General features: G+C 63.8%; 1 protein-coding gene across 5 annotated transcripts in view; it reads right to left on the reverse strand.

The window, feature by feature from the left end:
- Nucleotides 1-256: 256 nt before the first annotated feature.
- Nucleotides 257-25,441, reverse strand: part of KCNIP2 (potassium voltage-gated channel interacting protein 2) — a 104,089-nt gene continuing 78,904 nt past the window's right edge. For 3 of the 5 annotated variants that reach the window (XM_045024140.1, XM_045024141.1, XM_045024139.1), the window contains exons 2-8: nt 7,820-7,944; nt 6,510-6,579; nt 5,856-5,926; nt 3,141-3,248; nt 2,529-2,633; nt 1,861-1,923; nt 257-1,376 (exon numbers count right to left, since the gene is read on the reverse strand). In XM_045024140.1, the coding sequence (XP_044880075.1) occupies nt 1,329-1,376; nt 1,861-1,923; nt 2,529-2,633; nt 3,141-3,248; nt 5,856-5,926; nt 6,510-6,579; nt 7,820-7,944 (590 nt within the window). In that variant the 3' untranslated portion in view covers nt 257-1,328. Of the gene's footprint in view, nt 1,377-1,860; nt 1,924-2,528; nt 2,634-3,140; nt 3,249-5,855; nt 5,927-6,509; nt 6,580-7,819; nt 7,945-10,540; nt 10,637-25,441 lie in introns of all 5 variants that reach the window. The other 2 variants (XM_045024138.1, XM_045024137.1) reach the window with 1 other exon arrangement.

Consider the following 25,441-nt stretch of genomic DNA (forward strand, 5'->3'; position numbering starts at 1 on the left):
CCGGGCGGGGGAGTCCCCGGAGCCACTGGCACTCCAGGGAGCGTTGCCCACTGGCCCTGCCGCGTGCCGCCCGCTGCGGCTGACCGGAGTGACGTGGCAGCGGGGAGCTGCAGGCAGGGAAGAAGCAGGTTGTGCCCTGGAGCCAGCAGCGAGCAGGGCCCGGGAGCGGCAGAGCGCCAGGAACTGAAAAGCCGGCCAGGGAGCCTGGCCATGAGCCCCGGACTGGACTCTGCTTCTCCACGACCCCCCCCCCTGGGGCTAACCTGGGCCGGGCCGGGCCCCGTGCGCTAGATCATCGAAGGGAAACGTTTCGCCCAGGCACAAAGTGCCAGCTGGATTCCTGGCGCCCCCTCTGCCCCCAGCCGTCTGCAAGCCCCCCCCCAGCTCCTCTGGGCTCGGTGCCCGCCACGCTGACCAGCCCTGCCAGCCAGGCCCCTCTGCCAGGAGCCACGGGGCCACCCCCGACCCCCGGTGCGGCTCCCCGAGCGGCTGGGACGTGGTGCGAGACCGGCGCCTCCTGGCTCGGCCCCGACAGCCGCTGCCCCAGCGCTCCCGTCGTGGTGACAGGCTTCCCGGAGCAGTCCCCAGCCGCTGCCTGCCCCGGGCACCTCAAGCCCAGCCCAGCCTCCTGCTCCCGCCGCCTAACGCCGGCCACTCGCCCGTGAGCGCAGGGACGCGCCCAGCCTGGCTGCCTCCTCCCAGGCCCCCGGCCCTGCCCCTCTGCCCACCCCCCTCGGAGAAGGCGGAAGCAGCAGAGGGCATCTCCCGGGCGGGCTGACGGCCCCTGTGATGAACGGCGATGGGGACTGGTCCAGGTTTGCCGAAAGCACCTGGAACCGGTGGGTGCGGGACCCACTCCCCCCCCCGCTGGACGGCGTCCGGGAGCTGGGGCCAGAGACGAGGGAGGGAAGGAGCCGGCTCTGAATCCTCCAGCGCGGGGCTCCCTGGGAGCTGCTTGCTGCGCGGTGGAGGCCTAGCAGGACGGGGTGGGTGCTGTCCGGAGCCAGGCAGCTCCGCTTCCCTGCTATGGGCGTAGGAAGGTCCGTTTGGGCCCAGGTGCCCCGGGACAGCGCTTGCCTTCTGCCAGGCTGTGCCCACGCTCCGCCCCCAGCAGCACGTCCCCCCGGCAGGCAGAGCCGCCGCTAGCCCCAGGGCAAGGGAAGGTCCCTTCATCGTAGGTGCCGCCACCGTGTCTCCTGGAGCCAAAATCCTTCCCCTGCGGCGCCATCCAGCCCTTTCAGGGGGGCTGCGCAGCCAGGGCGGGGGGGTCTCAGCGGAAGAGACGAGAGAGAAGCGGGAGCTTGGCCCGGTGGCGAGGCCGGCAGAGGCTAGATCACGTTGTCGAAGAGCTGCATGGATCTCATGATGTTCTCGTCCTGCAGGGGTGGAGGAGGAGATGCTCAGTGGATCTGCTGGGACCTCGACTCCAGCAGCGAACGCTGTGTCTAGGGTCCAGGCAGAGGGTCCCCATTCTCCGGGCTGTCCTGGCACCCTCGGCGCGCCAGGCTGCGGGTGAGGCCAGGGCTTGTGGGCAAAGCGCTGGGGCCTTTCAAGGCTGAGAAGAGAGGCCGCCCCCGGCTGGACATCCCGTTGGAAAGGTGACCTCTGGCCCTGCGCCCACTGGCACTACGCCAGGCTGCTGGCTCTTAGGGGAGTGCACCCGGCCCGGCCCCACTTCCCACACTGGCCTGGGGCCCCTCAGAGGCCTCTCACCCAAGCACGGGTCCTGCCTCAGCTCTGGGAGGAGCAGGGGGGCGGCAGCATGGGGCAGCAGTGCCCAGGAGGCTCAGGGCAGGGGCACTGCGGGGTCAGGAGCTGAGCGGGAGCAGGGCCCGGCCCAGGAATGAGCTGCAACGTTACCTTCTGACACGACTCGATGAACTCCTCGATGGTGACCACCCCGTCCTTATTCCGGTCCATCTTCTGCAAACAGACACAGCGTCACGGAGCCGGCAGTGGGTCCAGAGACGGGGAGAGGCTGCACGTGCCCAACCGGGGACAGCCCCCACTCTGATCCCTGCTGGGGGGGACAGCCCCCCACTCTGATCCCTGCCGGGGGAGGGACAGCACCCCCCACTCTGATCCCCCCACTCTGATCCCCGCCGGGGGGGACAGCGCCCCCCACTCTGATCCCCCCACTCTGATCCCCGCCGGGGGGGGGACAGCACCCCCCACTCTGATCCCCCCACTCTGATCTCTGCTGGGGGGACAGCACCCCCCACTCTGATCCCTGCCGGGGGGGGGACAGCCCCCACTCTGATCCCTGCCCGAGGGGGACAGCCCCCACTCTGATCCCTGCCGGGGGGGGCCAGCCCCCCCACTCTGATCCCTGCCGAGGGGACAGCGCCCCCCAATCTGATCCCTGCTGGGGGGGGACAGCAACCCCCACTCTGACCCCTGCCAGGGGGCAGCTCACCCCACAGGGAGGAGCCCGGTACATCCCTCAGCGTGGAGACAGGACGCTGGGCTGGATGGAGCCTGGGTCTGACCTGGGCCTATGACCCCCAGGCCGGCTCCACGTGTCTCACCTGGAAGAAGTTCTCCACGTGCTCCCGGGGGGCCTCCTCCCGCATGGCCGGGTACGTGTACTTGCCCATCATGTCGTAGATGGATTTCATGATGTCCAGCATTTCCTGCAGGGAGGGAGGCAGGGGCCCAGAACTGAGCAATTAGCTGCACTCGCCCCACAGAGAGGCCCCAAGTCCCTCTGCGGGGGGCACCTGGGCCCCCCCACCTCACCCATCGGCTGGGGACGCTCTGGGCAGCTTCTGGTGCCAGCCAAGGGAGACAGAGACGCCCGCACCGGGGGGGGGGGAGTCAAGTGACACGCCAGGATTGCAACCCCCTCCCCCTGCCAGGGAGAGACACGGGGAGCTGGGGGGCCCGGGCTGGAAGCTTATTATTGCCCCCCCAGCTCTGCTGGTGCCCCTCACTCCCGACCTGCAGCCCCTGCTCTCCAGCCCTGGGCTCCCCGCATAGCTCTCTGGACACTCCTCAATCCCGACCCGCAGCTCCCAGCTCTGGCTCCCGCTACCTCTGCTGAAGCCCCTCAGTCCTGCCCCCCCTCCTGAGATGAAGTGGCCCAGCAGTGTCAGTGTTTCCCAGTCCCGCCCCCCGGCTCCCATCTCTCCCAGCCCCACCTCTTTGGTGATGCAGCCGTCTTTGTTCAGGTCATAGAGGTTGAAGGCCCAGCTGAGCCGGTCGTCTATGGTGCCTCGGAGAATCACGGACAAGCCGGCCACGAAGTCCTGTGGAGGAATCGGGGTTACAAGGGCAGACGCTCTCGCAAGACCCTGGGCCCTCAGGGTGCAGAGCAGGAGAAGGGCCAGACGGGCTCAGCCCAGCAGCCCCCCAGCCCAGTGTCCTGGCTTGGACAGCGGCCGGTGTCAGATGCTTCAGGGAATGAACAGACCAGGGTGTTTTCAGGTGATCCGTCTGCCACCCTGAGACCAGCCCGGTGCCAGCTGGCAGGCTGATGTCACGAGATGTACCCAAAGGCGGTAGCGCAGCCCTGTAAAACTAACAGCTCGCTGGTCACGGCTGTTCCTGCGTGACGTATGTACGGTGACCCCACTAAGGGCTGCAGAGCTCTGGGCTGGAGATCTGTTCTCGAGACGTACCTGGTGTGCACCGCCTAAACCACCCCTGCTGCGATTCCGTTTCCCCGTGTCACCCCAGCTCCCAGGTCTGTGAGATCCCCTTGTAACTTCGCAGGCTGCCTGGCCTTTGCATGAGTCATTTTGCGTAGTCTGCAAACGTTGCCGTCTCACTGGTTACCCCTTCTCCCAGATCGGTTATGAATATGTGGAATAGGACTGGGCCCAGTACAGACCCTGGGGACACCTCTCTCCAGTCTGAAAACTGACCCTTTGATCTCACAAAACTGGGTGACTGGGCAACAAAACGGCAGATTCAATGTTGATAAATGCAAAGTGATGCACATTGGAAAACATAATCCCAACTCTATAGATAAAATCAAGAATAGTTCTCTGGAAACATCCACTCAACGTGCAGTGGCCGTCAAAAAAGCAAACAGAATGTTGGGAATCATTAATAAAGGGAGAGATCATAAGACAGAAAATATCATATATAAATCCCTGGGACGCCCAGATCTGGAACACTGTGTGCAGTTCTGATCACCCCATCTCAGAAAAGAGATATTGGAATTGGAAAACGTTCAGAGAAGGCCAAAAAAAAAAATGAGGGGGATGGAACAGCTTCCGTATGAGGAGAGACTGAAAAGACTGGGACTGTTAATTAGAACAGAGACAAGGAAGGGGGATATGACAGAGGGCTATAAAATCCTGACTGGTGTGGAGCAAGTGAACAGGGAAGTGTTATTTACCCCTTCCCATAACACATGAACCAGGAGTCTCCCTGTTTGACTCTCTCGGAGCCAGACTGAGAGAGTCAAACAGGGACAGGACTTACTGACTTTGACCCGGTGTATGAATGACTTGATACTAAGCAAGAAACAGAGCCAGCTTTTGGATGCCGACTTGGGGAGCTCACTGCCACAGGAATCCAGCCAGCCTCAGTACTGCCCCTGGCTAATTTGGTCATAGCCATTCTGAACTACATTAAGGGTGATCCACTCTCATGCTCCAGGGCCTCAGCTGATGGCGGCAGGGTCAGGAAGGAGCAGACACCCAGCATGGAACAACATGGGGGATTCCTTTTCACACTCCTCTGAAATTAATCGGCAGCAGTTTAAATTAAACAACAGGAAGTATTTCTTCCCACAACGCACAGTCAACCTGTGGAACTCCTTGCCAGGGGATGCTGTAAATGACAAAAGTATAACTGGGTTCAGAAAAGAACTAGATCAGTTCTCAGAGGACAGGCCCAGCAGTGGCTATTAGCCAGGATGGACAGGGATGCAGCCCCAGGCTCTGGGTGTCCCTAACCCTCTGCTTGCGAGAAGCTGGGAGTGAAGGACAGTGGACGGAGCACTCGCTAATTGCCCTGTTCTGTTCGTTCCCTCTGAAGCACCTGGCACGGGATCACTGTTCCGACCCGATCAGGCCTTTCGTCTGTTTGTTCTGATGAGCAGCACAAACAGGCAGTGAAACGCAGCGCTTCAGTCACAGCCGCTTTGCCTGCGTCTCCCCCATGGCACCTTCCGGGAGAGCACGGCCTGCGTTTCCCCCACGAGCGGGTCCAGGCGAGGTCTGGGGATCTCACAGCCTGATGGACTGATCCTCTTCCTTGTGGAAAACGGAGCTCGTTATTGATCACCCCCTGGCCCTCCGGTGTCTCTGAGTCCTGGGGTCCCAGGGGCCTCTGACAGGCAAACACTGGGACCCCGTCCCTGAGCCCCCAGGACGGCTCGGCATTATTCACCATCGCCCGGCCTGAGCTGGGACTGTCACCTGGTCATGCAGGATTGCTTGGGGCTTGACACCACAGCGCCCAGGCTGTCACGAGAGGAGCCCGGAGAGCCACAGGGTGTGGCTGGGTCTGGCAGCCCCAGTGAAAGCTGCGTTACCCAGCACTGCCATCCCCAAGGGGTCAAACATCAGGAGTCGGGTGGGAAAAAAATCACGAGATCAGCTTAAAATCCTGGGGTTCTGGTTCTTTGCCTCCTGGCATCTAAGGGCCTTTGAGAGTCCCACTGCAGGCTTTTCTCCCCACCAGGAGGGCTAGGAACTTGCTGTTTCAAAGACAGACACTGAGAGTCTCACATCATCACCTGACTCCAGGAGCTAGGGCTTTAACACCAACTAGTGCGAGACTCACAATTGCTAGTGAGAGTTGATGATTCTCGTTCCGCCCAAGTCCCGACAGCATCAGACTCAAAGGCTCTATCCCCAGCCCCCAGGTCCCATCCCAACCAGGTAGGTGCAGAGCCTCACCTCGAAGCTGATCGAGCCGTCATGGTCGGTGTCGAACGCGTTGAAGAGGAAAGCAGCATACGTGCCGGAGTCTGCGGGACCAGCCAGACCGAGAGAGTCAAACAGGGAGAGGACTTACTGACTTCGACCCGGTGTATGAATGACTTGATATTAAGCAAGGAACAGAGCCAGCCTTAGGATGCCGACTTGGGGAGCTCACTGCCACAGGAATCCAGCCAGCCTCAGTACTGCCCCTGGCTAATTGGATCATAGCCATTCTGAACTACATTAAGGGTGATCCACTCTCATGCTCCAGGGCCTCAGCTGATGGCGGCAGGGTCAGGAAGGAGCAGACACCCAGCATGGAACAACATGGGGGATTCCTTTTCACCCTCCTCTGAAGCATCAGGCAGTGGCTAGAGAGAGATACGGCGCTAGCCCAGGGTGCAGGTGGGGTCAGGGCACCGCAACTGCCTTGGGGAGAGCATTAAAGCTCAGAAGTTGGCTCCAGGGAACCTTACAAAGTTCAAAGGCAGCCTTACTTTCCTGGCCCTCTGGACCCGAGTGTGGGGGGTGGGAGCCGCCTCTGGGGTGACCCCCCCCGCCCATGGAGACTGTCCCGCCCGGAGCCCCTTTTTACACCCTGTAGGAGCCGGAGCTGAGAGGAGAGCTCACCTCCCTGTGGGAAGAACTGGGAGTAGATCTGTTTGAAGTTCTCCTCGTTAACGAGGCCAGTCGGGCACTCCTGCCAAAGGGAAAATCACAGACAAGATCACCCCCCTCCAAACAGCCAGGGCTGGAATGGTCTGAGCACAGGACGGGGAGCCAGGCTTGTCTGAGCTCTCCTTGGGAATCTATCCCTCCGGGCCCTTGGGCCGGTCATGTCACCGCTCTGTGCCTCAGTTTCCCCATAGACTCCTGCCTTCCCCCTCTGGTTGTGCTCAGGACAACACGTCTCGGGGGGGGGGGGAGTGCAGGCCCTGTCCCAAAGGGCTCCCAGGCTAACACCAGCTCCCGCTCTCCAAAGCTCTGTCTGTCTAGGAGCTGCTTCCCCCACCACTGGAATGCAGCCACCTCTGGGGTGGAAGGCAGCAAGTGGGTAAGAGCTCACCCACACCACACAGCCCCTGCATCTGCTAGGCTCCCAGAGCTCTCTGCAGACTCTGGACACACATCCCTACTGGAAGGCAGCCACTTCTGGGGCGGAACAGCCTGCTGCACTGGAGTGGGAGGGGGGATGTTTCGGGAAATGCCATTGGAGCCTGTGCTCTGTTGTGTCTCGCTGAACAGACTGTGCCTCGGGGCTGCCGATCTCATTAGAAACGCCCTTCACCCCCACCCTGCCCCACGGAGCAAAGTCCCTGGAGTGCAGCGACCCACCCAGCAGGATGACGGACCACCAGGGTTTGGCCCTGGGCTGCTGGGCACCTGGGGAAGTTCATTAGCCCCCTGCCCTGGCACCAGCCCCTCCGGGGCAGGCTCCTGCAGGCACCAGAGGGCTGAGGCCGCGTCTCAGCTGCATGGGAGCACAGCTGCCAGAGGAGCAGCAGGAGAGGGGGTTCTGGGGGCAGAGTCCGGAGGGGGAGGGGGAGGGGGTTCTGGGGGCAGAGGCTGGAGTAGGGTTGCCAACCCTCCTGGATTGGCTGGGAGTCTCCTGCCTGCCCTGGCCTCGCCGTCCCAGGAAGCGGTCAGCATGTCTCTGTGGCCTGAGGGCGGGGGTGGGCTGGGGGTCTCCACATGCTGCCCTGCCTGCAAGCACCGCCCCCGCAGTTCCCAACCCCCTCCCCAGCCTGGTGAGGGTGAGGGGGAGGGAGGGAGGGAGGGGGGATGGCGTGAGCAGGGCGGGGCCTCGGAGTAGGGGCGGGGCCTCAGTAAAGGGGCGGGGCAATGGGGTTTGGGTTTGTGCAGTCAGACAGTTGGCACCCTAGGCCGGGGGGGGTGTCATGGGGCCAGAGGCAGCCCCCCAGGCCGGCCCAGTGACTCACGTTCTTGAAGCCCCGGTACAGGACCTGCAGCTCCTTGCGGCTGAACTTGGTCTGTTCCTGCAGCTGCTCCAGCCCCTCGGGGCGATGGCAGACGGTGGAGAGTTCGAACTCGTCCTCCGCGCTGTCTGCAAGGGGGAGAGCGGCTCAGAGCCTCGGCGCCGGCTGCCCCCTGCCGAGCCCCCCGCCCCACGGCGCCGGCTGCCCCCTGCCGAGCCCCCTGCCCCACGGCGCCGGCTGCCCCCTTCCTGAGCCCCCTGCCCCACGGCGCCGGCTGCCCCCTTCCCGAGCCCCCCGCCCCACGGCGCCGGCTGCCCCCTGCCGAGCCCCCTGCCCCACGGCACCGGCTGCCCCCTGCCGAGCCCCCCGCCCCACGGCGCCGGCTGCCCCCTGCCCCACGGCACCGGCTCCCCCCTCCCGAGCCCCCTGCTCCACAGCCCCGGCTGCCCCCTGCCGAGCCCCCCCACGGCGCCGGTGACCCCCTGATGAGCCCCCCCCACGGCACCGGTGACCCCCTCCTGAGCCCCCACACGGTACCAGCTGCCCCCCATTGTGCCAGCTGCTCCCACAGGGCCCAGCCGGCGGCTCAGTCACGGGAGAGGCAGCTCCCCCCACGCACCCCCCCAGGGAGCCCCTCACACTGGCACTGTCCGGCCTCGGGTCCCCACAGCCCTCGGGCCTGGCGCTGCCAGGGCCTGGCTAGGCTGGACAAGGCAACATGGGTGGGGGGGGGGTCTCAGCGCCCCCTGTGGGGGCAGGGTGGGAGGCACCAGCGCTCACCCCAGGGTCTGCTGCCCCCCCAAACCCCACATCTCTGCGCGGCCCCGCCCGGGGCTCAGCCGGCCCAAGGGGCTGGACTGCAGAGAGACGGGCCCAGAATGAGCGACCGGCACGATCGACGTGGGGCCCCTGCCTCCCCCACTTTCACCCTCCTGTCCCTGCCCCCTCGCCCCCTAATCCCCCCCAGCCTCCCCGTCCTGCCCCCTCACCCCCTAATCCCCCCTAATCCTCCCCTTCCTGCCCCCTCGCCCCCTAATCCCCCCACAGCCTCCCCGTCCTGCCCCCTCGCCCCCTAATCCCCCCACAGCCTCCCCGTCCTGCCCCTCCCCCCCTAATCCCCCCCAGCCTCCCCTTCCTGCCCCCTCGCCCCCTAATCCCCCCACAGCCTCCCCTTCCTGCCCCCTCACCCCCTAATCCCCCCCCAGCCTCCCCTTCCTGCCCCCTCACCCCCTAATCCCCCCACAGCCTCCCCGTCCTGCCCCTCACCCCCTAATCCTCCCCTTCCTGCCCCCTCACCCCCTAATCCCCCCACAGCCTCCCCTTCCTGCCCCCTCACCCCAGACACACACATTCCCACCCCTATATTTCCAGGGAGGCTCCTTCCAAAGGACTCTGGCTCCCCAGACACATCGGCCAGCACCCTGTGCTGGGCCAGAGAGCCACCCTGCCAGGCTCCCCTAGGCTCTGCTCCCCCAAATCCCTGCCTGAGCCCAGATTCGCAGGCAGGGCTGGGCATTGACTCCTCCACGCGCCCGGAGCTGGATGTCCCAGGTCGCCCGCCCTTCGCAGGCCGGCTCCTCCCATTGCCTGGAGGTCGCTTTAACTGGTGAGACCCCACTAAGGGAGCCGGCCCCAGGCAACCGCCTGTGCTGGAAGCTGAGTTCCACCCCGCCCCCTGCTTCCCCCGCGGGTCCCTCCGATCACTGAACATCAGCGAGAGGGTTCGATCCCGTCCGGTCGCACCGGCCGCCTGACCCGCTGGCCAGACGCTTAATGCCATGGGGACGGGGATGGGGCAGGACTCAAAGCAGGCCCCTGGGACTCTGGAGATGGGGGTCAGCTCTGCCGGTCCGCTCCCCCCTGTGCTCCCCTCGGGCAGGCAGGGGGAGTCCCGTGGACGGCAGCGCTGAGTCGGGCTCGCCAGCGTTCCCAGGAGGCACCCGCTGGTCCCTCCCGACCGTTTCCGCCGGAGGGTGGGGTGCGGATTTTAACATGGCTGCCCAGTTTGGCTGGTGCCGAGGAGCTCCCTCCCCCCCCCGACTGGCACCAGCTCCCCTCGGCCTGGCACCTGGGCTCTGGATGGGCAGCAGCCTCCTCAGCCGTCGTGATGGAAAGGAGCCGTCAGGCCCGTGCTCCGCACTGCCTCCCCGGGGGCCCCAGGCTCAGAGCATGGCCAGGACCCGGCTCCCAGCAGTGCCACCCCGCTGGCCACCCGGCTGGGGCCTGCAGAAGACGCCGACCCCGGGGCACGGGGCGCTCGGGCAGGAGAGGCGCTCCAGCCGGGCAGTGTGCACAGACTCGAACACAGAGCCGGCCAGCAGTGCACAGAATGGGCCGGGCCCCAGCGGGCTCGACTCAGGAGCGACACCGCAGAGCCCAGCCGCACAAGAGCAGCCAGGAGGATGGACGGGGCGAGAAGGAGCCAAGACCCACACGCTCCCACCCAGCCTGGCTCCCCGGGGCGGCTGCATGTTTACTGGGGCTTTGGCCAGTCCGGCTGCTCACCCCGCAGGTCTGCCTGCGAGATGCTGCTACCCTAGGCCATGCTGCCTGCGCCAATGCATCACCCAGCCCCGTACCCCCCAGTCCCTTCCCGGGGCCCGGGGCGGGATCGCCCCCCCGTATCCCCGCGTCCCGGTGCATGAGGGGGCGACGGTGCCCCGTGTCCCGGGGAGAGCGTCCCCCCGGGGCCACACACACACAAAGGGAAGAAGCGGCACTTGCTTTCGCTGACTGAGGGGATGGATTGGGGCCCGCAGCAGGGCAGCAGTTTGAGGAGTCGCTGCTTCAGGGCTTTTTTGGTTTGGCCGGGCGGGTTGCCTAGAAAAAACCACAGTCACCAAGCAGAAGAGTTAACGAAGCAGCGGCCCGTCCCCTGCCCCACCCGCAGCGACGAGCCAGCCCTGCCAGACACGGGCACTGCGGGCCGGAGAGCTGCATGCAGCCGGACCCAGCTCTGCCCCGGCTTCCCCGAGCCCTGTGGGAACAGGAACAAACCCTTCGCCTGCCCACAGCCCCCCCCATAGCCAGCCCGGCCAGCTCGAGCTTGGAGGGTGGGGAACCGGGTGGGTGACGATGGGCTGCAGGGCCCAAGGGATTTTGGGGGGCCCACAGGCAGCTCTCCCCCTAGCACAGGTGCTCCCCGGTCCTGCTGCCAGGAGGGGGTCCCGGCTTTGCTGCTGGGGAGGGGACAGGAGAGGAGAGGAGAGGCTGTTCCCGCTCTGCAGAGGGTGATAGGCTGGCTGGGATTTTCAGGCTGGGACTGGAGTAGCCAGGAGCTCCCCCCACAGCCAGCTCCTGCCCCGCTCCCCAGAGTGCCCCCTGCTGGGAGAGGCCGGGGCTGCAGCAGCCAGGACCTCCCCCCCCCCCAGCCAGTGTCCTGCCCCACTCCTCACGTATGATTTCTAGGGGAGGCCATGCTGGTGACATCCCCAGGGACTCCCCCGTAACTCCCTGTGGGCGAGCACAGCACAGACTCGCCTGGCTCAACCAACAGCTCCAAGCCCCTGGCCCAAGAGCCAGGGAGGAGAGCAGGACAGGGGCTCTGCCCCCAGGAGAAGGCCCTGGCCCCACTGAAATCAACGTCCATCAAGGACATGGGGGTCAGGACTCCACCCCCTGATGGCAGCTCGGCCCGTGGGTGGGATTAGACCCCTAATGCCAGGGCTCCTGGGTCACAAGCGATCGCCAGCTGTGGGCTTAGGAGGGGTTTGGGGCCTGCCCCAGGACCCCAGGGAGGTGCAGAAGCTGGGGGGGCTGGTCGGGGACGGCTAAGATCCCCGGGGATCAGTGCACTGAGGAACTGACCATCCGAGACAGGAGTCTGGGATTTTCAGACTAGCAGCCACTGACGGCTCATGGTGGGGCTGGGGGGCGGGGGGCGCCGGCCAGGGAGGGGAAGCTGCTGGGAGGGGGGCGGGTTTGTTCCTTTCCCACACGCGACGGTTGTTTTAAAATGAATAAAACACAAACCGGAGCCGCACAAATTAAACTGCAACATGCAACTTGCACAGCACGGCGAGCGGGTGGGTGGATGAGTGGGCAGGCGGGCGGGTGGACGGGCAGGCGGAGGGACGGACGGGCAGGCGGAGGGACGGACGGGCAGGCGGGCGGGCGGAGGGATGGACGGGCAGGCGGGCGGGTGGATGGGCAGGCGGAGGGACGAACGGGCAGGCGGAGGGACGGACGGGCAGGCGGGTGGGGGGATGGACGGGCAGGCGGGCGGACGGGCAGGCGGGTGGGTGGACGGGCAGGCGGGCGGGTGGACAGGCAGGCGGGCGGGCGGAGGGATGGACGGGCAGGCGGAGGGATGGACGGGCAGGCGGGCGGGCGGAGGGATGGACGGGCAGGCGGGCGGGTGGACGGGCAGGCGGGCGGGCGGAGGGATGGACGGGCAGGCGGGTGGGTGGACGGGCAGGCGGGCGGGCGGAGGGATGGACGGGCAGGCGGGCGGGTGGACGGGCAGGCGGGTGGGTGGACGGGCAGGCGGGCGGGCGGAGGGATGGACGGGCGGGCGGACCGATGGACGGGCAGGCGGGCGGGCAGGGGGATGGACGGGCAGGCGGGCGGGCGGAGGGATGGACGGGCAGGCGGGCGGGCAGAGGGATGGACGGGCAGGCGGGCGGGTGGACGGGCAGGCGGGTGGGTGGACAGGCAGGCGGAGGGATGGACGGGCAGGCGGGCGGGTGGATGGGCAGGCGGAGGGATGGACGGGCAGGCAGGCGGACGGGCAGGCGGGTGGGTGGACGGGCAGGCGGAGGGACGGACGGGCAGGCGGGCGGGCGGAGGGATGGACGGGCAGGCGGGTGGGTGGACGGGCAGGCGGGTGGGTGGACGGGCAGGCGGAGGGACGGACGGGCAGGCGGGTGGGTGGACGGGCAGGCGGGCGGGCGGAGGGATGGACGGGCAGGCGGGCGGGTGGACGGGCAGGCGGGCGGGTGGACGGGCAGGCGGGCGGGCGGGTGGACGGGCAGACAGACGGGTGAACGGGCAGGCGGGCGGGATCAGACCCGCAGGGCCCTGGTCTGAGACAGCCAGAAGGAGCCGGGCGTAAGGCTGCCACTGCTCCGTGGGGCCTTGACAAGGCAGCATCAGACCCCCTGCGAGAACCCCCGGGCTTCGGAGGTGGAAACTGCCCCCGTCCCCGAGACTGAGCTGGGCCAGAAATGGCTCAATCCTCACCCGCCCCCCCGCCCGCCCCGGGGACTCCAAAGATGGGACTCTGGGTTCTGTGCTGGGACCGAGAGCCCAGGATTAACGTGAGCAAAGGAGCTGCACCATCACCCCCAGCTCTGCCGGTGCCCCTCACTCCCGACCCGCAGCCCCTGCTAGCCCAGCCCTGCCCCCCGCAGCCCTGCCCGTGCCCCTCACTCCCGACCCGCAGCCCCTGCCCCCCCCCAGCCCTGCTGGTGCCCCTCACTCCCGACCCGCAGCCCCTGCCAGCCCAGCCTGGCCCAGCATCCTTGCTCTTGAGCAGTGCTGCTCTCATTCCCAGCCGTCCTCTGGCCCTGTCAGTAGTAAGGGCCTGTTCTGACTCCAACAGCCGACTCTGCCCTGCACCCCCCCCAGGGCAGTGCCCCCCCAGCACTGCCACAGCCCCCTCCAGGGTTCCAGACACCATTCCACTAGCTCTTCCTCTGCTTCATGCTGACGTGGCAGGGAAGGGGGTACACGCGTCTCCCCCCCCCACGCAGCTCCCTGCACTGAGCTGTCCCTGGCTTTGTAGGGAGGCTGTCAGGAGCTCTTTGCCAGGCCCTGGGGGGTGCCAGGCAGCACGGACTCCCCACAGCGCAGCACCCCATCTGCCCGCCTTGCTGAGCCTCTGGGCTTTCAGCAGTCGCCCGACCCCAAATTAAATCCCTTGGACTGGGCTCTGGCCCCTCCAGCTGGCAGGCCCGGCTCTGCCCCCCTGCGCCCTCCCTGGCCCTGGCCCCCTTTGGGCTGTCTCAGGCCAGCCGGCTCAGAGTGCAGCCGCCTCCCTGGATGACACGGACAAGAGGGGACAGAGCAGCACCGGGACACCCCCCTCCCCAAGGAAAGGAACGGCTGCGGGGGGGGGGGGGACTGATGCTGATGGGTGCAGTGTCCCTTTGGGGCTCCCTATGCACAGCGCTGCCCTGCTCTCCCCTGCAAGCCTGGGGCCTTAGACACCCCATCTCCACTAGCATCAATAGTCCCAGCCCAGCCCCGTGCGGGGGAGCGGCACCAGACCGCAGAGGTTTTCCCGACAGCCCTTCTCAGCAGTGGGCCCCGCTCCCTGCTTACACGGGACTCCTGGGACCCAGTCAATCCTCGGCCTCGGCTGAAACGCCCCTAGCAGCAGGCGGCAGGGGAGAGCGGGCGGGGGATTCCCTGGGACCAGCAGGTCGGCGCAGAGCCCTGAGCCGTCCTCAGGCACCACGCTGAGCCTCCACCAGCCCGAGCTAGACTGGAACCCGTGTCCTACAGGTCTGTGCCCATTGCTGAGCCTAGTCGTCGAGCCCGGGTGCCGCTGGCACGTCCCAGCATGGCAGCTGTCCTGGCGGGAGCGACTCAGCGTTTGGGTGCAGGCAGGGTCCCTGGGCTCCAGACGCTGCTGCACTGCGGGGTGACAGGGCTCAGGGATCCCCGAACTCTAGTACTGCTGAGATCCGGGGGTGGGGGAGGTAGGGCGACCCCTGAAATTCGACACGGCCATGTGGCGATGGGAACGCGGGGCTCTGGGGTTATGGCTCAGGTTTATCTTATTTCTTGGGGAAACTGCAAGCAACAAATTTTCATTTAATTCAAAAGTTTTTTTCCTGAATTTTCTGATTTCTCAATGAACCGGTTCCAAACGCGACTGAACCAAGACTGGGTCACCTGGGGAGTGTCCTACTTTCTCTCTTCCAGCCCCGTTTGCTAGTGGAAGAAAAGCGGGGGGGGAGGAGTGGAAGAAGAAAACACCCCAAAGCTGATTTTGATTCTAAATGATTGTTTTCTGTTTCCAATTTCAGACAAAAAACGGGGGAAATTTCACACAATACAAACGTTGGGCGGGAAAGTTTTATATTATTCACAAAGTCACTTTTCATTCAAAAAAATCAAAACCTAAAAAAACCCCTCGGACAAAACTAATTGTCAACCAGCCCTAGTCAGTTTCTTCCAGATTAAATTACCAGCCCTGCAAACTCCCCTGAGATCTGAAACACAAGCTGGGTCTTTCCTGGCTTGTGCCTGGTGCTTCTAAAACTGGCGCGATGCGACCTGAAGCGAAGCCAGCTCGCCTCCCCGGTGCGGTCTCCGTGCTTGGGCAGACTATTCATTTCTTTGTCGGGCGGGGGCAGATCTGATGCTACCTCGACACAGCTGCTTTTCGGGGGCTTTAACCTGCAGGGGGGAGGGAGGCTGCAGCGTGAAGGTGAAATTCACCAGAGGGTCAGCACGACAAGCCGAAAAGGCGTGTGCCCCACGCTAATGCCTCAGCCTTGTAGTAGGCAGAGCGGCACATTTCACCCTTCAGGGGTCCCCGGGCTGGTTCTGTGCCCTGTTCTCAGCAGTTCCTGAGCAGGGCTGTGGGAATTCGACCCAAGCAATGCAACGCAGAATGGGGGGCAGGACAGCCGGGAAGGAGGGGCGGGAGGGAGAGACAGAGGAAGCATCACACACACAGAAAGATGCAACAGAGAAGAAACTCCGGTTGAACTCACAAAGGCAGCAGGTAAATGCACGTGCAGCAGGTCAAGTCGGGTGCAAGTTACACTTTAGTTTGTAAAAATAAAGAAGAAGAAACAAAACACACGGACATTTCGTAAGGCTGGAAATCGAACAGGGCCGGTTCCAGGGGGCCGCGAGGAGGGGGAGGGGCTACTTTCAGCACATGCAGCTTAACCACGGAGGGGAGGGCGGCTGTTGGGGCTGGGTGGTTTTTGCTGTCCTGGCTTTGGTCTCCCACCTCTGTGGGACCCTTGGGCTGGATGGGCCCGTTGGGGGTTGTGGCTTTTCTCTCTACACCACACGGAGGCCACGAGGAAAGCAGAGGGGCCCGGCTGGGTCCCAAATACCCCGTGTATTAACCATACGCCAGCACCCGACGCCCAGCTGTGGCTCTGGGAGCGTCTGCAGCAGGAGGCCCATGGGGGGACTCTCCGACGATTCAAAGGGATCCTACCCGCCGCCGACGCCTCACCCCTGCACTGGGTCAGCAGACTAAGCCCACGTCACACCCTGCACACGCGGCCTGCTTCCCCCCTCGCCACGACCCATCAAACCCATCAAATAACCAGCCCCAGACGCCTCAGGGAGGATTTCAGTGCCACTGGGAAGCCTGTGGGGTTAAACAGCCTGTCACTTCCTGCCCAAGAGCTCAGTGGTTGTGCAAGAAACAGACACACGAGCGCTCAAGCCTGCACCCCGGCCGATGCCCCGGGGGAAACGGAACCTCCCAGCGCTGGTCAGAAGGGATCTGACTCCGGGATGGGAAAAGCAATCCCAGTGCACGTGGGGAACGAAGCCCGGGAGGGTCGGGGGGGGGCGGCACAGCACGATCCTGGCACCTGCCTGGGCGGGGCCCGGCCTGATCAGGGAGAGCCCAGCACAGGAGTTCGCTCTCCTCAGCCCGGCTGGGATCCCATTGTTACGAGGTCTCCCCATTCCCGCGGCAGCGCAGCGCTGGGCCGTCCCCACCCCACACCCAGCCGAATGCCAAGCCAGCTGGGCAGGTGCTAAGTGGCCTGGCGGGTGCCCCAGGACTCGGCACATCCCAGCCTGGCCTGCGCGTTGAGGGTCTCCAACACCCACTGGCGTCAACGGGCGCAGCCGCTGCTCAGCACCGGGCCGCATGCATGTGGGGAACCAGCTCGCAGCGAAAGGGACCCTACAAAACCAAACCGGAGCCCCAGCCCCACCCTACGACAAGCAGCCGGTGTGCAGAGACCAGGCACACGCACCAGCCCCGCTGCAGCACCAAGCCAGCACACAGCACAAGCCAACCCTGCTCCAAAAGGCCCTACAATAAACAAACCGCGGGGCTGAAACGGCGCGCGATGCCCCCGCCCTGGCACGGCTTGATGGGGCTCAGATCCGGCCCCCCTGCGCCCCCAGCACTCGATGGCTGGTGCCCCGTACGAGCTCCGTTACCGTCACCCCCGTGCCGCTCTGCGCCAGCGCAACCCGGGCCCGTTGCACCCAGGAGCCGGCTGCCCCCGGGCACTTGGTGCGTCCTGCACCGCGCTGACCCTGCCACCCTCCCGACCCGGCTTCCCCGCTCCCAGGGCCGCGTTCGACCGCATGGCCCCTGAGCAGCTCCCCCTCCCTGGCTCTGACTCCATGAACCGGCTGCTCCTCTCTGGGTGCCCGGGCCGTGACCGTGGCCCCTTCACGTCTCCTCTAGGGGTGGGATGTGACAGGAGTTAAATCCAGCTGCCACTTTTACACTGCTGATGCCCAATCGCCCCCCCCCCATCCCCTTGCCCTCCACCCCCCTTCTCCCCTCTCAGACCCACCAGCACCTGGCTCATCGCCCGTCATCCTGACGGCAAACACCCTCCCACCTGTGCCCCGGCCCCAGCGCATCCCTCACCGTCCTCAGCTCAGCTCAGCTCCCCCAGCCTCTCCGGTCCCTCAGCCCGGACCCCCCAGCTCCTGCAGAGCTGGGCCTCAGGGACTCCGCCCGGGTGCGTTTCCGGAGCCGAGAGGAACTCGGCCAGTGCAGCCATCAAGGGCACTGGGCAGCATCGGCTTGGTCTGGAGAAAAGGTGGAGATCGACCCGCTAAGGTGATGGGAGGGGGCGGATTATGGGGGGGACCTTTCCAGCACCACGGCTGCAGCCAGGGCAAATAATTCCCTCGTTAGCAGCGGCGAGCGAACGAGCCAGAGCTGGGTTAAGTCAGCTGCGGCGGGGAACGCCGGGGTTCAGATTTGGGGGGAAAACGCCACAGGACCCGCTCAGGACTGGCGTGAGCTGCCGAGGGAGGCCGGGGAGCTGTGCAGGGCTAGGCCAGGTTCCCCTTTAGCAGGGACAATGAAATCCGTCGTGCGCCACACCCGGCGCTTTGCACGGGACGACTCCGTGAAAAAGACACAAATTTGCAAAACGTTTTGGGTGGGGCCGAATCTGCCATTTTGGGCTGAAACATTTTGCCCAGCTCTACTGAGAGCCTGCGGGTCAGGGTGGGCTCGCCCGGGGCTCCAGAGGCACGGAGGAGTCACCGACCTGCTCACGCCACCTCGTTCAGCACCCTCCCGGCCCAAAGTCCTTTGCAAATCACAGCTAGGTACCCTGGGAACCCGTCCCAGCAGGCAGCCTCGGGGAGAGACGCACCGAGGTTTTCCCTGCTATCCGACGTTGCGTGTTGCCTCAGTTAAAAGCATCGTCGTTCCTTTCAGTGTCCATAATTCCCCCAAGGTCACAGAGTGGCAGAGCGAACCCAGGAGTCCGGACTAAACACGCTCCTTTGCCATAGAGAACTCGCAACACGGCGCTGCCGGGTGGCACGGGGTGAGCCAGGAAGCTGCCCGCTCAGAGCCACGGGGGAGCAGCTGGAGTCAGACCCGTCCGCACCCGGCGCTGGTGGCTGCAGGGACCTATGCTGATCAGAGAGCACTTAGGACGCGGAAGCAGGGGAAGCACTTTAGGGTCACGTGCCAGCCCTCTAGACCCGGTGAAATCCCACTGGATTCCCGGGGAGAAAATCAAACATCCTCCAGCTGTTTTCCAGGCTAATGGAGGCAGGGAGGTGCGCACTTTGTAACGTACAATGCTGGGCACAAGCCAAGCGTCCTGCAGTAAGGCAGCCGCTGGTTCCTGGAAAGCCGTCCCTGCGGGCTCCTGAGAGAGAACGAACCCCACGGGGTTCTCACAAGAAATGTTTCGGTGGCCTCAGAGTGCGGCCACCAACTCTGGCCGGTGGCCGCTCTGAGAATTTTTCCTAAAATACTGAATTAACTTTAGAAAAAGCAAATAAATCTGCACCTAGACCCGCCCAGGTCAGTGCCATTGATTCATGCGGGGCTCTTGTTCTGCAGACTCAATAATAAAACCCACGTGACGTACGGGCGGCTCTGTTCTCTGCTGGACCGAAACAGACTGGAGACGCAAACAAGGCGCTTTGCACCTTCTTGTCTTTGTTGTTCTTGTTTCTTTGGGGTTTTGGCTGCTGGGTTCTTTGTTTAGACTTGCTGGCTAGTGAGTCTGCGGCGGGAAAACTGGTTTCTGTGTTTGTTAATTTTGCTTTTCACAGCAGCCGGACTCAGCCCTGGCAAGCCAGGGCACAAACTGAGCCCTGAATGGAGAGGTGGGAGGGAGGCAGTGGGGGCCGGGGGCAATGGGGGAGGGTGGTGAGCCCGGGGCCAGAGCCCAAAGCCCCATGGCTGGAGCCTGCCACCCAACACCCCAGGGCTGAAGCTGGAAGCCCGAGCCCCCCACCCCTGGGAAAGGAGGGAACTCCAGGGCTGCCTGCTCCTCTGGTGTTTGTGGCTCCAGGGGGGGCAGGGCCCCGGGGAAGGGGCGACTGCTTTGCCCCCACCCCCATCACAGCCCAGGAGGCTGCGGCCGCAAGAAAAACCTCTGTGGTTGCATTTGAGAAACATTTCTGCTGGGCCTGCAAGAGTCAAAACCGTACAAAGGAATAATGGAGCCCACTGCTGAAATGCAGCCACCTCTGGGGTGGCACACGACAACTCCTTAACAGCGCACAGCAACACCGCACAACCACTGAGGCCAGGAGGTGAAGATTTATTTTTAAATTCAGTTGAAACTGACCTGTATGTCTGGGTGACAGGAAGCAGCCACCCCCAGCTGGATTTGGATCGGGCCTGGGATTGGGTTGGAGGGGCACTGAATGCCGCAGGGATTTTCATGACCACCAGTGAGCAGAATCTTGATTTCATGCTGCATCTACACTGCGGCACCTCCGAGCCCCCCGTACGTCTGACGCCACACTGGGGTTTCCGTATCTGACACAGAGCCGAGTGCCACCTCCCAAATGCCCTACCTCGCTCCCGGCAGCTACGCATGTTCTAACGGGAGAGACTTCCCCTTTCACCCGCTGACACCTCCGGCTTCCTGCGGAGAGCGAAGCAGCTCGCAGCCCGAAGCTGGACACCTGCGGCCCCGAGGTGTCATACTGCAGAGCAGAGCAGAGCAGATTCCAGTGGAGATTCCAGTTTGGTCCGGAAATCTCGGCTCGCAATTCTCGGGACCCTCTGTGTTAAATACAAGCCGCCAAGGCTCGTGTTATGCCCAAAACCCAGCGAGCAACAGGTGGCTTGGTCTCTTCCGACACTTCTCCCCTTACAGGAATTGCTAGTGGGGCCCAGTAGCCCTCCCCGACAGTAGCCAGTATCAGCACATCACAGGGGGGCGCTAGTGAGCGAAGATGAAATACCAGGGAGAGGAAGCAGGGCACTCCCTGCTCTGCCACAGACCCCCCGAGTGACCTCGGGGACGTCACTTAGCCGCCTGGTGCCTCCCGTTCCCCAGCGGTAACATGGGGATCTGTAGTCCCCTGTCTCACGGGCGTTGGGAACATCACTGTGTTACAGACTGCGAGGTGTTTAACTTCAGATCCTACCGGCAGACGATGTCCTGATGCGCATGGAACAGTTTGCCGTATGTGGAGAGAGTAATAAGACTGGGGCTGTTCAGCTTGGCAAAGAGACGGCTAAGGGGGATAGGATCGAGGTGTTTAAAATCCTGACTGGTGTGGAGGAAGTGAATGCAGGAGTGTTATTTACCCCTTCTCATAACACAAGGACTAGGGGTCACCAAATGACATGAATAGGCAGCAGGGTTAAAACAAACCCAAGGCAGTATTTCTTCACCCAACGCACAGTCAACCTGTGGAACTCCTTGCTACAGGATGTTGTGAAGGCCAAGACTGTAACAGGGTTCAAAATAGAACTAGATACGTTCATGGAGGACAGGTCCACCAATGGCTGTTAGCCAGGCTGGGCAGGGATGGTGTCCCTGCCTCTGTTTGCCAGAAGCTGGGAATGGGCGACGGGCTGGATCACTGGATGATTCCCTGTTCTGTTCATTCCCTCTGGGGCACCTGGCACTGGCCACTGTCGGCAGACAGGACACTGGGCTGGATGGACCTTTCCTCTGACCCGGTACGGCCGTTCTTATGTTCTTATAGATTGAAGCTGCGTTGACTCGACTGACTCACTAACTCCATCCTCCGGGTGCTAGCAAAGGGAGAGGAGCGGAGATACGTCTAATTCCAAATACAACTTCCCATGGCAGATCCGCCTCGTCAGGTCTCTTACAGACCCAGCTCCATCTTCATCAGTCCAGATTAAAAGCCGGCCCCCAGGGAACGCACGCAGGACAAGACGTAGCCCAGATGCAACGTCAGGAGAAATAATCCTGAGCGGGGAGCGAGCAGCCCTGGGTGAGTCCGTGTGTAGCTCCTGTCATTGGGGTGGCGGGGGGTCCTCTGGGCCAGCCAGTCTGTAGCCGGAGGGTGGGATCCTAGCTCCCCAGAGCGCCCCTTTGAACCGCTCACTGCTGAACAGAACAAGGAGCCTAGCAGAGGCCCTGGCACTCTGTGTTACGGGCAGCCAGCTCGCCTAGTGGTTAGGGCAGATGGCCAAGCCGGGTTCTTGGTCAAGATTCAGTGTCCGAATCTCTGTCTTCACCCCAGCTGTGAAGTCGGGGTGATGCTCGAGTGCCTCCCGGGGGGCTGGGAGACCGGGGCCAAGAGCACAGGGCGGTTTGTGCCATTGGTGCCCCAACACTCAGCTTTACCGCAGTACGCGGCGGGTTCTGCCATATCTCACCTTCCGTCCTGGCCCTCTGTGAACACTGATGAATGACGCAGCACCCCGGGGAGGGGAGCATCATGCCCACTTATCTACAGGGAAACCGAGGCACAGAACCAAATCCAGCCCTGGTGCAAGCCAGTGAGAGGCCTCTGGGCTCAGCGGTGTCCACCTCCTTACAGCAGGGCTGGATTTGACCCAGGGAGAGGGGGAGAGACGTGCTCCCTGTCCTCCTCTGGCAGCCAGGCCTCCTCTCCTGGGCCCCCTGCATTTCCCACGGCAGGGGAGCTACAGCCAGAGCTCTGATCTACCGGGACCTGTGCTCACATCGAGCCTCCCGTCGCTCTAAGGCCTGGCCGGTCTGCAGGGGGCACACGGCTAGCGACGGGAGCGAGCCCCCACAAACTCATTGGGGCCTCCCGCCCCTCAAATCCAACTTGGAGCGGCACCTCGCCCTGCGGGAGCCGCATTTCCTTGTGTTCCAGCAGGTGAGCGAGAATCGCTGGCTCGGGAGTAGCTTTCTCAGCAGCCCGCGGCAGAGCTGCAGATGGGTAACCCGGTGGAGGGTGGGTCCCACAGCATCCCTGCCCCACTCACAGCCATGGGGGAATCGCTCATTTCCTCGTAAGTTACCGAGCCCAGCCTGGCTGCAGGCCGTGACCCCGCGCGCCCCTCACTGATCCCCACACAGGTGGCAGTGGGGAGCCAGCCCAGAGGAACCCAGGCGTCCAGCAGCTGCTTCCCCAGGCAGCCCCCACACAGCCCCACAATCGCATCCCCTTGAGCATGGGCAGTGGGACGAGTAGCCAGGGAGCCCGGCCCACCCTCCAGGAGCCTGTCCCCCATGGGAGGGCGGGGCCGGGCCCCTTGGGCTTTCGGGTTAGACCAGGGGTCTCAAACTCAAACCACCACGAGGGCCCCGTGAGGACTAGTACATTGGCCCCAGGGCCGCATCCCTGACACCTTTTCATACGACGATACAAAAGTACAGTCACACATGAAGGCTAACATAGGAGGCCATTAAAAGTCAATGTCTGAACTTTTAAAACCCGTAATGTGAAGAGGGGTTTTAATAAAACACAACCCCCGTCACTCTCCCTTACGCGCTCAGTAACACTGAGGAGGATCTGCACGAACCGTCTAGCCGCACAGCGGTAATGGCAGGAACTGTCTAAAGTAACTAGTCACACCGAATACGCTGCCACCGTTACAGGGCCGGCTCCAGCGGCTTTGCCGCCCCAAGTGGCAAAAAAAGAAAAAAAGAAACACAAAATGTGATTGCGGCACTCGGCAGCAGCTCTACTGCCGCCACTTCCTTCTGCAGCAGCAACTCGGCGGCAGGTCCTTCCCTCCGAGAGGGGCCGGGGGACCCGCCGCCGAAGTGCGGACGTGCCGCCCTTCCCCCTGGCCGCCCCAAGCAGCTGCCTGCTGCGCTGGGGCCTGGAGCCGGCCCTGCACTTCTAACAAACCTGCTTCCCAACTCCTCCCAGCAAAGGAGCAGAGCTGCTGAACGGGGACAAGGCGCGTTCGGGGGGGAAGCTTGGCTGCCGGTGGAGCTGGCGCCTATGGCGGGTCACAGGAAATAACCCCACGGGCCGCGTGTTTGAGACCCCTGGGCTTAGCCCCTCCCCAGTTCCTAGGGGGCAGCCCACTCAGACTCATACCCCTCATGCCGTCCTGATTTACCGGGTCTCTCGGCGCCTGCCCCACACAGCACCGCGCTCGGTCCCTGCGCTCACTCCTCTGCCATCTGAAAGCGGGGGCCTGGCGCACGTCCCCGCCACCAGCCCCAGCCCACCCCTCTGCTATTTAACCACTTCACCGCCGGGCACTGCGCCAGACCCCCAGCCGTTGCCTTTCTCTGCAGCTACCGCTCCTCCGCTGCGCTCCCGGGAGACACGCGCGGCCCCGCCCCTGACCTCTCCGGCTGGAGCTGCGAAAGGGAGAGCCGGCTGCCAGAGCTGGGGATCCCCAGGGCTTCTTCCCCTTCTCCGACACCTCCCCACCCAGGGGCGGCTCTAGGTATTTTGCTGCCCCAAGCACGGCAGGCAGGCGGCTTTCGGCGGCGCACCTGCGGGAGGTCCGTGGCCCCGCCCCTTTGGCGTACCCGCTGCCGAATTGCCGCTGAAACCGCGGGACCAGCGGACCTCGCACAGGCATGCTGCCAAAGGCAGCCTGACTGCCGCCCTCACGGCGACCGGCAGAGCACCCCCAGGCCTGGAGCCGCCCCGTCCCCCACCCCCATGCCAATTCCAGGGCTGGCTGCCTGGGCGTGGCAGTGGGAACGCGCTGCTCAGCATGGCGTGGGCACACGGTCTCGCCAGGGGCACCTGCCAGCCTATTAGCACCAGGAAGGGCAAAGTCAACCCCCCCCACCTCTGGGGCACAACGCAGCAGCTGTTTAGCAGCGGGTGGCAGTCGGGGTTTAAAGTGCAGCAGGATGCGGCGTCCAGTTGAAACTGCAGGGGAGGTTTAGGAGGCAGGATGGGACCAGCTAGGCCAGGATTTGCTAATGTCCCCGTTCTCGCTGCATGAAGTCATGGGGTGTTCGGTGACCCAAGTAGCCAGAGCGGCCATGTTACACGGGGCCCCCCCGGAGCACAGCGCCCCCTTCAGCAGGCAGAGGGCCTGGCCCAGGATTCATTTAGGGGGGAAAACACCATATTTAGAAACAGCAACAACTGGTGCTTCCTACACCTGCATTTTCCTTGAGGTCTGCACCAAGTATTGGCCAGGGCCCGGCCAGCGGCTGAGCCCACAGCTGAGAGCCGGCTGCCTGGCTGATCAGAAAGTCTCTTTGAGGTGATTTTTTAAAGCCATCTAATCTAAAACTCCCTTTTGATCCGGCCGCAGAGTCACCATCGATCCCGGATGTGATCTGCACAGAGAGTGCCCAGTGCAGGGGGAGCGAACCCGCTTCAGCTCTGACCTTAAAAACCACAGAATCCCAGACGTGCGGGACGGGAAGGACCTCAGCAGGTCACGGTCCAGGCCCAGCACTCGAGGCAGAGCCATGGAATAACTAGACCAGCCCTGCCCGGTGTGTGTCCAACCTGCTCTTAAAACCTCCAGTGACGGAGACTCCACAACCTCCCTGGGCAGTTTCTCCCAGGGCTTAGCCACCCGGACAGGTAGGAAGTTTTTCCTAATGTCCAACCTCAACCGCCCTTGCTGCAGTTTAAGCCCATTGCTCCTTGTCCTGTCCTCAGAGGTTAACGAGAACAATTTCCCTCCCTCCTCCTTGTAACAACCTTTTATGTACTTGAAACCTGTTCTCATGCCCCCGCTCAGTCTGCTCCTCCCCAGGCTAAACAAACCCGAGTCGTTCCCTCTTCCCTCCGAGCTCCCGTTTTCTAGCCCTTTCATCATCTGTGTCGCTCTCCTCTGGCCTCTCTCCACTTCGTCCACATCCGTCCTGACACGTGGCGCCCAGAGCTGGACACGGATACTCCAGCTGAGCCTCAGCAGCGCTCTGGAAAGGGTGGGCGACAGCACCGCTCTGTTCTGCGGGGCCAGGGACTCGCAGGGGCAGGAGCGCAGGGCCGGGGCCCAGGACGCCTCGAGGGGAGGATGCGCTCAGACAAATCAAAGCTGTGGCGCACACAGAGGAGCCGGCTGCTGCATCATCAGAGCTGGGTCTCCGGGGACTCACCACCGAGCCCTCGCCCCAGGCCCGGCCTTTTCCTCGCCGTCCCACTCCCCAGGGCCGGCTCCAGGCACCGGCTTAGCAAGCAGATGCTTGGGGCGGCCACTCCGGAGCGGGACGGCAGGTCCAGCTGTTCGGCGGCAACTCAGCTCAGAGCGAAGAACCTCCCGCTGAATTGCCGCGGATCGCGATTACGGCTTTTTTTGTTTGGTTTTTTTTTTTGGCTGCTTGGGGCGGCAAAACCCCTGGAGCCGGC

The sequence above is a fragment of the Mauremys mutica genome, chromosome 7 (assembly GCF_020497125.1).
Source record: "Mauremys mutica isolate MM-2020 ecotype Southern chromosome 7, ASM2049712v1, whole genome shotgun sequence".
Taxonomy (NCBI): domain Eukaryota; kingdom Metazoa; phylum Chordata; order Testudines; family Geoemydidae; genus Mauremys; species Mauremys mutica.